This window comes from Micromesistius poutassou (genome assembly GCF_964030765.1).
Source record: "Micromesistius poutassou genome assembly, chromosome: 3".
NCBI lineage: Eukaryota > Metazoa > Chordata > Actinopteri > Gadiformes > Gadidae > Micromesistius > Micromesistius poutassou.
Genome location: NC_140273.1, coordinates 11,966,857 through 11,980,159, shown reverse-complemented (window position 1 = coordinate 11,980,159; position 13,303 = coordinate 11,966,857). Strand labels below are relative to the sequence as shown.

Here is a 13,303-nt window from a genome sequence, read left to right as displayed (position 1 = left end):
TAATTGTAACAGATGCGCCAACATGGCCGGCCTCCAACGAACGAGGCCCCAGATAATTTGGCCGACCCCCTTTGACAGGCCAATTTAATAAAAACGCGAACAAAATCTTCCTCGCTAATAATTTATCACCCCCCCCCCCCCCCACCCTCTCTCTCTCTCTCTCTCTCTCTCACCCTCTCTTTCTCTCTCTCTTTCACCCTCTCTCTCTCTCTCACCCTCTCTCTCTCCCTCTCTCTCTCTCCCTCTCCTCCCCAATGGTTGAAGTTGATTACCCTGGCAGTTAACAAGGTCACACCCAGATGCCAGGTATCTGATAATGCGATCAGGAGAAGCTGGAGTGAAGAGGTGATGACATACCGCCTGCTTCTTCTTCTTCTTCTTCTTCTTCTTCCATGTAAAACACGGGTGCGAACTTCGAAGGCCTCTGCACGTCAAGCACACATACCACATACACACACACACACACACACACACACACACGTGTTGAGCGGAGAGTTTGTTGTTGTGTGTTGTTGACGACGTGTGCTTGTGGGGTATTGTGGCGTGGGACAGGTGAAGCTGTTTCTCTCTCTCTTCACACCTCACACCCATTGTTTTTGTTGTTGTTTGGTTGAGGTAGTTTCAAAGTAAAGGTACCGTGGTATGCAACCTGTGTTGCTTTGGAGCCTGGGAGTGAGAGGCATATACACAAAACAAAGGTCTGCTGACTTAATGCAATGTGGTTGATACTGTTTTTGTATACTTTTCGATACTGTATTTGGATGGTTTAATGTGCTGTTTGGTCAGTTCTTTCTGTGTTCAAAGACACATTTTTGTGTCTAAAATAACAGAAAACTTAAAACTTTCCGAAAAACTGCTCCGTTTCCCACAATCACACACCCACCACAATTTGTATTTTCACTTAGTATTCACAGAGAAATCAGACTATAAGATGTATATTTCAACACTGTATATGCAGTAGTCAGTGCCGACTTGATGGTGCTTTGAGAAAGTCCTCTGTCCAGGTGTGTGTGTTTGATGCGTTTCGTCTTGGCTGATCCGGGCCCCTCCTGCGAGTCTCACCTCTCCCTCTTGGCTATGCTAGCCTGTATGTGCTGAGCGCCAGCGATACACATGGGTATTATGGAGGGGCTAGGTGTCCAGACAATGATAAATGACCACACACACACGCATACACATTCACACACTCACACACCTTACTGCTATGGCTAATGGACAGCTGTTCCTTGCCCATATCCACTGCCACTGCTCTACTTCACACTAAATGTTGACACCAGCCTATGGAAGTGGGGTGGACGACGGGTTTATCGTCGGGTGAGGGACTCAACACTGCCTGATTCCACTCCCTCAACCACCACATCCTCATCATTAATGCCACATCATACATTTGATTGGAGTTGTGGACCAGGCACCTGGTTGTGTGGTGATCCCTATCAAGGACGAGGCCTTTATTGACCCCGTCTTGATGAGGGTCCGTGTGTGTCCTTCCAGGAGCTGTGTGAGACAGACACGGCGGTTAGCTCCGGTTTCGACCAGGCTTCGAACTCCTCCGGTCCAGAGCCGGGGACCAGCACGCCTCTTGACGGAGGAGCTTGGACGGAGAGGACGTGGAAAGCCAGTTCTTCTAGAGGCCGCTCCACCAGCAGCAGACCGCAGGTGAGCAACTGATTCCACCTCCCTTCCACCTCCAGCCCGGTGCCTCCAGGGTTGGTTGCGGCCGGTCCTCCTCTCCCAGACATGGAGCACTCTCAAAGTCAGGTGCTGACACGACCTTATGCCATCTACCCCTTTAGGATGAGGGCTGGGCTCAGCTCATCAGACCTGAAACAAAGGGGAGCATACTGGAAGAGCTTGCGAGGGTCATGTGTGGTTGATCAGAAAATCCCCCCGTCTTTGTCCTTACCAAGTGCACACACATACACACACGCAGACACACACACACACTGACGCACACAGAGATCAACCACCAGCTGCGAGCGCAGCAGCGAGTGCCGCGGGTTTCACGCATGCCTGGGGTGCAGCCACCAGCTAATTTACTGCTTCACTAGTATCCATCATCAACAGGAAGGAGGAGAGCTTTGATCTCCATCCGGCTCCTCTCATCGCTTTGGCGGGGAATGCTTAGAGGAGGTGGCCTTGCATGGTCTGAATCTTGACCTAAAGAAGCGTCAGTCTTAATTCGGACAATCTCCTTGTCTTTTTGGTTGCCAGGGACACACACAAGCTGTGTGTGTGTGACACACACCCGCATACACACACACAGGCACAGGTAAAAATGCGCAGGCACACACGCACGGGCAAACACACGCACAGACACACACACACACACACACACACACACACATGCATTCAGTTAAATGGGATGAACCTGGTTGAGCTAATGTACAAAACTTGTATACGTGACAAATACACAATGTACTGTAACTAAAAGCTTGCTGTGATGCCTTTTGGTGACCACGTAGATGTGCTTTTGTTTGGACCGTGTAGGTGTGTGTAAAGCAGAAAGTATGGATATACACGTGTTGCACATATGGCCGTCTGTGTGTCGTGTACTACGCTTGTGTTTGTGTGTGCGAGATTGTATGTGTGCGTGTGCATGCGTGCGTGCTTGTGTGTACAGTGTTCCTATTCACCTCTTAGGAGGCAGAACAAGCCATGCTTTGAGAGACACACTCGGGACACGATGCTGCTGCCATCATAAAGAGACCTATTGAGGACAGAGAGGCCTCTGGACCCAGAGAGAGAGACTGAAAGAGAGAGAGAGAGCTGGCTACTGAAAGAGAGAGTGAGAGAGGAAGAGAGGAAGATATACTGAAAGAGAGAGAGAGAGAGAGAAAGAGAGATGCATCATTGCAGAGAGGTGAAAGTAAAATAAAGATGAGAGAGTGGATGCTAGTTCAGGTTCACCGTTTTCTTTCCTTTGCTTCTGGGCAGTTATTTACCGTACGCGGTAAATAACGGTTTCCTGTCTTCAATGTACACCACACACACACACACACACACACACACACACACACACACACACACACACACACACACAATGTAGCACTCTCTCCTCATATCTCTGCTGTCCTCTGCTTGTGTAACAGCTCTATTGGTCTTTTATATTTAAGGAACCATTACAGGGTGCTGTGTGCAGGTCAGGGTGTGGATGCTAGCCAGCTGTCTGCTGAGGGAGAGAGAGCGGGAGGGGGAGAGATGGGGAGAGAGTGAGGGGAAGAGATATTTTGCCTTGTGGTCTCAGGCCTGGTGGAACATGAACAGCAAGTGTGTGTGTGTATGTCACTGTGTGTGTGTGACTGGGGACATTATTGTGTCCTCTGGTACTGAGTCGCAGGGTAGGCAAGGGACAGCCTCCAGTTGGACTTGCAAAGAGCATCTGCAGTGAGACTCTGCCATCTTTCACTGCCACCCCCCCCGCCACCCCCCTCCTTCCCTACTAAGCAGAGTGCATACTCAGACACACACAAACACATACACTCACACGTACGCATGGACACAAATTTTCATCGGCAATGACTTACGGTGCCTGTTTGATAACTTATATTACTACTAAACTAAATGCTGATCATTCTGTGTATCAATATATGAGGTCAATCTCTGTTAGAAGTCATAATCCATTTTTGGTAATTTTTAAAACCATGCAATTATTTTGTTTGCCAAGTCCTGTTGAGATATAGATAGACGTTAAGACTTGCATTAAGTCATTTTAGATGGATATAAAACAGATTCATTTCCTTTAATTTCCCGCCTGAAACTACGAACCCTTTAAAATTGTCTGCAGATCATACATTTGGTTTAAATACCTCATCTGACTAGGTTGGTTTTGGAGACGGCAGTTGTAAATTTGTTGTTAAGCCAAATGTTAATGCAAAAAGCCCCGAACTTTGTGGGAGTCGCAAAACAAAACAAAACCAATCCAAATAGTCGTTGCCTTTCCCGGGTCGCCCACCTTTTTGAACCGCCTGGTCCACGTTGCCGTGGGAGCCGGCGTGCCATGTATTAGCATAATGCTGCTATTTGTTAACGACAGACCTGGCTGGTAGCAGCATGGGCACAGTGCAAGACAAGCGCACTGGGTCACTGGACTCAGCTGTAGCCCTTTGGCACACAATTAAACAGGCACACTCAAGAAGACACACTTACTGAGGAGCGGACAAGCGGCCGTGGTCAATCTGTCAAGCTCAATTACATCACGCTGTTATGCTGCAGTATCATTCATACTATTTAGCAGCGTTTAAAAGTTTTGATGAGATTTTTCGGTCCCATTTTGTGTCACCTGCTCCCCTGTCCTCTAAGCTGTGCTTCGACCTCTACCGCTTCTCCCTTCCCTCCTTCCCTCCTTCCCCCAAACTTTTCCTCGCCGCGCCCCCGGCCTGCCCACCACGCACGTTCAGTCGCAGTGCAGGATGCCTCTCCTCACCCTGCCATCTGGTCGGCCCTCGCTGGCACCGTGGGAGGGCCCTGCCCACCCCAACCCCTCCGCATTCATATTCCACCAGCATATTGTTCGCACTGCTTTCCCTGCCACGTCTCCCCCCTCGCCTCCTTCTTTATTTATCTCCACAGAGGAGGCCAGATAGCGAACGCCCCCCCTCCCTCCCTCCTCCCTCCTCCCTCCCTCCCTCCCTCCTCCCTCCTCAGTTGTCCTATCAAGTGTAACCTGGCGGGTCCCGGGTAGAGCAATTAGAGGGGCCTCCCTGCCCACCCTTCCCCCCCCACCCCACCCCCGGTAATGAAGCCCGGCACATTCCGGAATCCACAGCCCCCCCCTCCCCCCCCTAATGGGACATCATTATTGTCAAAGAAACAATGTAAATGGAAATGAACATACTCATTAGCCATTCGCGGGGAGAAACCTTTGGCGCATTCTAGCTGGTACTAGCACACACACACACACACACACACACACACACACACACACACCCCTCCCCCTCCCTCACACACGCATGTACACACACTCACACCTTTTTATTATTTATTTATTTATCTCTTTTTTTTTTTAATCTCTCCCTACTTGACTTCTTCTGGTAGTATGTTTGTTTGTCTGTGTGTGTGTGTGTGTGTGTGTGTGTGTGTGTATGTGTGAGCTGGGAAAGGAAGAGTGTGTGTGTGTGTGTCTGTATGTGTGTTTTACCTGAGGTGAATGGGGAGCGAGACGACCATGTATCATCCTGATATCGGCATTCACTTCATGCGTGTTGCGCAGATGCTAATTGTTGCGCCGCGGCGGCGGCTCCATTGCCTGTGCACTCGGAGGCGCGCTGAAGCGCCGCACCACCTCAGTGCTTCTCTTTGACTGCGTCCCCCAGGATGCACCTGTGCAACGGTCCAGGTCCCTCTCCCCGGTGAGCTGCGTGGAGGCGGGAGGAGGCGGAGGAGGAGGAGGAGGGAGGGGAGGAGGAGGAGGAGGAGGAGGAGGAGGAGGAGCAGAACAGAGGATGCAGGACCTTGAAGAGCTCCTTCAACTCAAGGTAAAGGAAAAAAAAACACTTTGACTACGCCAGTGACTTCTAATGTCTCCCTCTCATGTCCCTGTTTTTCATTTATCCATTTTTCCTTCTCTTTCAATCTGACTCTCCGTCGCGGGCTTCAGAACATCAATTATCCCTCCACCATTTTCTCTTTACATGCTTTCTTCTACTCGTTGTTTATTTTTCCTCTATTTCATACAATTACCCGCCTTATCTGGGCCACTGCTTGTTAGTGTGCTTTACGGTTTAAAATACATTTTTTTCCCCGAAAACCACCTCACCCGCAAATGGCGGTCGCACAGGCTCTGAACCGCCGGGATAAGTGTGTTTATTCCGTGCGAACGTGCTGCGCGGCGCTCGCCCTGGTTAATAGAGTTAGTACTTAATGGAACAGCCTGCCGCTGAGGCCACTAACACCCGGATGATTGTTGCAATCAGGGACCACAGAGGCAGCAGCAGTCACGCTCTCTGAAGGCTCCGGTCTGCCCAGCGTTGCCTCAGCCCTCCAGCATGACCTTCTCTCTCTCTCTCTCTCTTGCCTGACACGCGCACACACACACACACACACACACACACACACACACACACACACACACGGAGAGACACACACATACACGTACACACTCTCTCCCACACACACACACAGGGCGACAAATACATGGGGCCACACAAACATGGACAGACACACACGGAGAGACACGCACACACACACACACACACACACACACACACACACACACACACACACACAGAGCGTGCGTAGGCAGTGAAGCAGCAGGGAAGAAGCTGCTCTGGTGAATGTGGATTCACCTCTCCTCCCCCCCCCCCCCCCCTCTCTCCAACCCCAAACGCGTCGACTTCATCACTCTTTTAACCTTCGCCGTGCTCTTCCCAGCCATCGTTACACAATATCTTCTCCCCTTTTGCATTATTCTATATTTTTATCCCTCCTTTTACACCTTCCCCTGACAGGGGATGAAACTCCCCGGGTATGGGGAGGAGGGGGTTATTCGGGTGTCTGGTTTTCAGGCCACGGGTCCTGTTTAACCTTCTGGTGTCGGCGGCCCACATGACAAGGTGATCCGCGTGGAGGTCATTCTCTCCCCCCCCTCCCTTTCCCTCCTCCCTCCTCCCTCCTCCCTCCTCTGTCCTCTTGTTCTTCAATCACAGACGGACGTGGACGGACATCATTTTCTTGTCAGAATCTCGAGTGTCTTGAATTAGGCTGTCTGAATCGCTGACAAACACTCGACTGAGCACACGCGGCGCCCGGCACGGCGTGTGTGACGCATGACTATCTCACTTAATGGCGCAATTTTCAATTTTATGTTTATATGCCGCTTTTTTGGGCGGACGCATTTAGCAGAGATAATGCGGCGCGGCGCGAAGGTGAAACGGAGGCTTGATCCTAAAAGGGGACACGCGGTGGGACACGAGGTGATTCCGTGGTCGCCTCCTCAACATGTTATTTTGTGCTCTGACCCCCCCCCCCCCTCATCTTCATAAGTTGCACTTGAAACGCTAACCCCCACCGCCCCTGCGGCCCTCCTCAAACACCCCCCCCCCCCCCACGTCATTTGGCTCGCCGCTTGATTCCCGGTTCAATCGTTTCCGATAGAATGCCTTTCAAATTGGCCACGCCAGCCCCCTTTAACATTGACACGTTGACCTTAGTAGCTAACAGCCGCAGACAAACAAACAATTCCCCCACTATAATGGCCTTGTGTTGTTTCTTTTTTTGTGTTCTCCCCGCTCCAGACTTCTCAAGTAAACATCAGCGGTTGAGTCTGTAATTATTTTTCAGCTTGAGGACGTCCACAGACATGGGGGGGGGGGGGGGGGGGGGGGGCGTATCGATCGGCGGGCAGGGGTCTGCGGCCTGTCGACCAGAGCTGCTTTGCCCAAGGGGGAGTCCTGCAAAGGAGCATGGGAAGCCATGATGTGGCTAATGCCCTGCCACCCACCCCCCACCCCCCCCACCCCCCTAGACACACACACACACACACACACACACACACACGACCCGCCGCAATCAATCAGTCAGCCTTGACTCTTTCTCTGTCCCACACCCCCTTCTCCCCCCTCACCCCCTCAGCCCCCCCCCAGCGACCCCTGGTCTGGCCCCTTTCATTAGGGGGGCTGTGGAGGGGTTGCAGATGTCCTCCGTGAATAAAGCATACCCCGGATAAAAAATCCATAGTTGTCACATAGGCTGTTTGTGTGTGTGTGTGTGTGTGTGTATCTGTGTGTACGCGCACACATGGATGAATTTCAGAGTGTTTGCGCGTGTGTGTGTGTGTGTGTGTGTGTTGTGGGTGTGTGTCAGCGAGAGAGAGTTTGTGAGAGTCATGGTTGTGTGTGTTTGCTTGCATGAGGGTGGTGTGTCTGTGTGTGTGTGTTTGTGTGTGTACATGTGTGTGTGTGTGTGTGTGCACTGTCTCTGTTCTCTTTGTCCTTGTTAATAATAACAGGGCCGAGGGCTTGCATTTCCCTCTCTGCAGGGCAGCCGTGTCATATCAGCAGTAAACAAGCTCCTTCCCTTCAGCACGGAGCTCCACCACTCTCCCAGCCCTGACCACTCAACCAGAACCGCGCTCTCCTCCCCTCTCACTTTCCCTCTCTCTGTCTGTCTTCCTCCGGCTTGCTTTCTTTCCTTTCTTGTTTTTTCTCGTTTTTTTCCCTCTTTCATTTTTCCGTTCCCTTCTCTATTTGTTTATTTTTTCTTTCCCCCGATTTCCATCTTTCTTTCTTTCTTTCTTTCTTTCTGTTCTCTTGATTTATTTGTCTTTCTCTCTGTTTCTTTCTGTTTCTTCCGACTTTATTTACGTTATCCAGCCTCCGCCCCCCCCTCTTCTATCTCATGTTCCCCACCTTGGTCCTCTGTTCCTTTATTTTTCTTTTATCATTTCTTGAGTCTTCCTTTCAATTCAGATTTGTTTTCTTGTTAATTCTCCTACTTTTTCCTCGCCCTGGTGTCCTCTCTCTCCATCCATCCTCTCTCCCTCCACCACGCTCCTGCCCTTGTTTCTTTTTCATGCACTGGCTCTGGTTTCTCAACTTTTTACCCGCCTGTTGACAACATCCTCTGCATCCTCTGCGTCTTTCCGAGGTCAAAATAATGGCCGGGTGGGGGTGGTGGTGGAGGAGCATTTGCTCCTGTCAAGGAAAATCTATATGTTCTCTTACTTCCTTCTTTAAAGTCAGAACCCAGTAGTGTTGTGCTGTGTTTTCATGGCTGTCAACAACCGTGTCAACAGATCCCCCCTCCCGCCTCATATAGCGCCTCCCCTCTCCTATTCCCCCGTCAAACAGCACCACAACATGTGTGCCTCTTACTGGCAGAAGGATAACCCCACTTAGGGGGAGATCTCTGTGCTGGCGGGGGTCTGGGAGTGGAACCGGGGGTGAAGGGCAGGTGTAGTTGAATGATTGTTTGGTCACACATGCTTGACCGCCTCCTCCATGGTCTCTTTGAGCCAGGGCCGGCAGGAAAAAAGTTTCAAACTAACAATGCCTCTGCCTGGGTTAGATCGGGAGGAGTTTCCTAGGTGAGAGACACGGTGTCAATAGGTTGGCCTTCGCTGGATTCGGACCCATGAGGGTTCAGTATGGGTGGAACTTTGTTGGGCAAAACAAAATGGCACAGTGGAGAAGGGAAATGGTTTTGCCCACTACGCTGAGTGTTAGTAGTTTAATATTATTGGGGGCAGGATAGTGACATGGCCAAGGATGGTCGATGACAGACGGAAAAGTTCTGGGTTTGAATCCCCGGTGTCCGCAGCTTCAAGACCGCTAGCAGGGGGCGCCTGATAACCAGCATATGGTCCCTAATGACCTGTATCTGAGCTCACTGTAAGTGGCTCTGGAAGAAAGTGTCGTAACCCTAATAGTTTCTCTGTGTTCCCTCCCAGACAAAAGAGATGGAAGTGCTCAGGAGTGCGCACAAGAACCGCCTGGAGCGCCTGCACCTGATCCAGGCCAACTACAGGACCATCAGAGACCAGCTGAGGGTCGCAGAAGAGGCAAATGACCTGTGAGTGTTGTTGAGTGTTCTGGCTAACGCACACACACACACACACTCACACTCACACACTCACACTCACACTCACACTCACACACTCTCACACACACACACACACACACACACACACACACACACACACACACACACACACACACACACACACACACACTATTAGATGTAGTTGATCAATCCCAGATGGTTAATATGGGTATCGCAGCCAAACATACATAACAGTTATAGGAATTACGAAGAGATCAAATAAGAGTCATTTAAATAAAAAAATTTAAAAAGAATATACAAATATCTCATCACAGTTGTAGAAATGGCGATGCCAACATTAGGGATAGTATGTGCTCTCTAAATGACTGAATCTTTGCTGTGAGTGAAGGGCAACTGCTGTTCACACTGCCCACTGGGCCTTCAAACGTGCAGTGGTACGGATAACACCTCCACGCACTCGTTCTCACAGCAGTCAGTGAGGGGAGCGCGGACGTTGCATGGAGAACCCCTCTCTCCTTTTTAGCCTAAAGCCCTCTGGAAGCAGCCGCCCAGCCCTCTGAAGCCGTTCACAAATAGTCCCTGTGTAGTCTTACCCTACCTGACAGTTGGATCAGGCGGGGGAGAGGGAGGGAATAATTCCTGCCTTTGCCTTTTGTAAAGCTCTGAGGTTCTAAGCCAAAGTCAATTTGGGAGCATTTTGTGTCAAGTGCAAGGGTGTGTGTGTCTGTGTGTGTGTGTGTGTTTCTGTGTGTGTGTGTGTGATGGTGTGTGTGTGTGTGTGATGGTGTGTGTGTCTTTTCCCTGAGTGTTCATTAGGATGTGAGAGCCGTAGGCTGAAGGTGTCTGGTCCTGGGGGGTGTGGGGTGGTTTGATGATGGGTGGGTGGGGCGGGGGGGGGGCAGCAAGGTGTTTGAGAAGGCCTGTGGAGGGTGGAGGTGAGTACAAGGGGGGAACAGGAGAGCCATTTCCTGTTCTGACACACACACGTTCTCCACCAAACTTCACACCAAACGGCAACTGTCATTATCGGGAACATTCTTTGTCTTTCTCCCTCTCTTTTAACTCCCAATCTGTTCATTTTTACTGCTTTTTACTCTTCCTTACGTCTCTCCCCCCATTCCCCCTCCCATTAAGAAGTCAACAAGGAGCATATATATATATATATATATATCTATATATAAATATATCTATAGGGGAGGGGAAGGGGGGGAGGGGAGGGGGGGGTCTTGGGCGGCGAGGGAGCAGAAGTGTTGACCCCGTCAGCTGTTTTCTCCCGGGTTAATTAAAGAGAACAGCGGCGCGGCGGGAGCCCGTGTGAACGCGGCGCCGGCGAGCGAGGTGCGCCGGGGCGCCGGGCGCTAACCCGGGCTCAGATGAGCTCAGCGCGGGGCTCAGCGGCATGTGTCTGAGACAGTGGGAACAAAGACAAGAACCAAGACAGAGGGGCGGTGGGAGAGAGAGAGAGAGGGAGAGCGAGAGAGAGAGAGAGAGAGAGAGAGAGAGAGAGAGAGAGAGAGAGAGAGAGAGAGAGAGAGAGAGAGAGAGAGAGAGAGAGAGAGAGAGAGAGAGAGAGAGAGAGAGAGAGAGAGAGAGAGAGAGAGAGAGAGACGTCGACACCACTTGTCGTATATTTTAGCAGGTTATCAACGGAAAAAAATGTTTACCCCCCCCCCCCCCGCGGTGAAAGCGAACGAGAACGATTGCCTTTCGTTCTCTCTTTCTTATGTTTTCCTTTCACACATACATAAGGTACATATCAACAACCCAGAGTCAAAGCTCTCTTTCTGCTAGTTCCTATAGGTTTAGCTCATTGCTGCGTTCCTGCCTATGTGCGGCGCGCCTTGACAGCTGATCGGTGCGGTAGCTCGCCGCTGCCCTTTCCGTGGCTGGCCCTCTGTGGCAGCAGCCAGTCACTCAACGTCACCACGCTGGCATATATTTGGCACACAGCCCTCGTCTGTAAAATCCCCCGGCCCTGCTAGGCCCTGATGCCCGTCTGAGCAGGGGGAGACGACCGGGAGGTGATTGAAACCCTCCCATCAGTGGTTGGGTAGGAACCTGGGTACCCGGGTGTGTCGGTAGAGGGAGAGGCATCGAGGCTGGGTGGATCTTTAGGCAAGGCAACTTTATTTATACAACACTTCTCATACATGAGGCAGACTCAAAGTGCTTCAAGTATAAACATTGTCATGCAATTAAAGAAAATAATAGATAGGAGGGGGAGATGGTTAGTTGGTGCATTTCCCTGTGGCGTGTTTAGGTGGCACTGGGGTTTAGTCACTTCCATTCTGCTGTGTCTTGTAGTAAGGCCACGTCCTTACCTGTCACTCATGATCACATCCTAACTTTCACACTTACACACACAGACGAAGATGTGAAAGAGGGGTGGAGGGGAGATCCTCAAAGGCCAGACAAAAAACACAAACCATATTAGACACGTTCCGAGTCTTCAGTTAAGCACGTGATTGAGGTATTTGACACCACTCTGTAGGATAGTGGAGTTAACCCAATGGCTACTGTGAGTCTAGCTTGTGGCTACAGTAAAGATGCCCCATGGGGTTTGCTGCTGTCTCACTAGCTAAGCCTTCTAACTCATCAGCATGCCGTTTGCGTAGCGTTCGCCGGTGCCGGCGTTAAAACCAGCTTGTCCACGTTCTCCCGAAATGTCTTCAAACACGGGGAAACGGCCAACTTCTGATTTGGATTAGAAGAAGGGAGGTTAAAAAGTTTTATAATCAGACAGGGATGATGGGGGTGAGTAAATAAAATTAAAGGTTATTAAGGCATCCGTACCCTGATCAAAGTTGCACACATAAACAGATTCCCCACCCGAATCAGAGCAATTAGCGGCAGCAGCATGGAAAAGTTCTCTGTCTATTTCCTGCTTAATAATGGAAAGTGGGATTCTGCAGAGAGAGAGAGAGAGAGAGACGCACCGAGGCCTGACGCTGATAGCTCTCTCTCTCTGTCGGCTCTGCATGCAACACATTTCTGTCCCGCTGTATGGAAATGACTGCTCAGAGAGATTTACCATTGACTTAATAAAGCAGTGCGGTGTGAAAGTGATATGGGAAACTCACACACCTGGTAAGTATCATACGGGACAGACCGTTAAAGAAAACCTACTGAGTTGGTTCTAGTTCTAGTTCATCCGCTCACTTTATTACATTTTCCCCAAAATTGCAAGATAATTGTGTGTGTGTCTGTGCTTCTGTTTCGAGTGTGTGTGTGTGTGTGTCTGAGGGTCGTTCTCTATGACTAGGCGAGTATGCGGTGAGAATACCTGCTTAGAAGTGCTGCACTTTAGGAAAGCATGCAAACGCTGAACTCACACATGCACAAAAGACACACACATACACACAGTGGGGTTATAAAAAAAAAAAGTTGACGTCCTCCAAATTGCTCACATGGGCATTATCAGTATTAAATGAAAACATTTTCTGTTCCTCTGTAGCCAGTAACTCTGGGTACCAGGGCTTAACTAGTATTAACGCTACATGCCGTCGTTCACAGAGCCAATAATGACCACGGGAAAGAGAGCCTGCCGCAATAGAATGACCCGCTCAATCCATTTCACACCTCTGCTCATTGATTTAGCGGTGTGTGGGTGGCTGGGGGTGGGGGTGGGTTGGTAGGTAGGTATGTGTGTGTGTGTGTGTGTGTGTGTGTGTGTGTGTGTGTGTGTGTGTGTGTGTGTGTGTGTGTGTGTGTGTGTGTGTGTGTGTGTGTGTGTGTGTGTGTGTGTGTGTGTGTGTGAGACACAGGGAAGAGGAACTGTCCCCCTTATCAGCCCTTTTGCAATCTT

At 50.3% G+C, this 13,303-nt stretch overlaps 1 protein-coding gene across 1 annotated transcript in view; it reads left to right on the top strand.

Moving 5' to 3' along the window:
• Positions 1-13,303, top strand: part of cntln (centlein, centrosomal protein) — an 83,953-nt gene that overhangs the window by 22,443 nt on the left and 48,207 nt on the right. Inside the window, exons 10-12 of the mRNA XM_084465956.1 lie at positions 1,492-1,656; positions 5,313-5,474; positions 9,386-9,507. Coding sequence (XP_084322082.1) covers positions 1,492-1,656; positions 5,313-5,474; positions 9,386-9,507 — 449 coding nt within the window. The remainder of the gene's footprint in view (positions 1-1,491; positions 1,657-5,312; positions 5,475-9,385; positions 9,508-13,303) is intronic.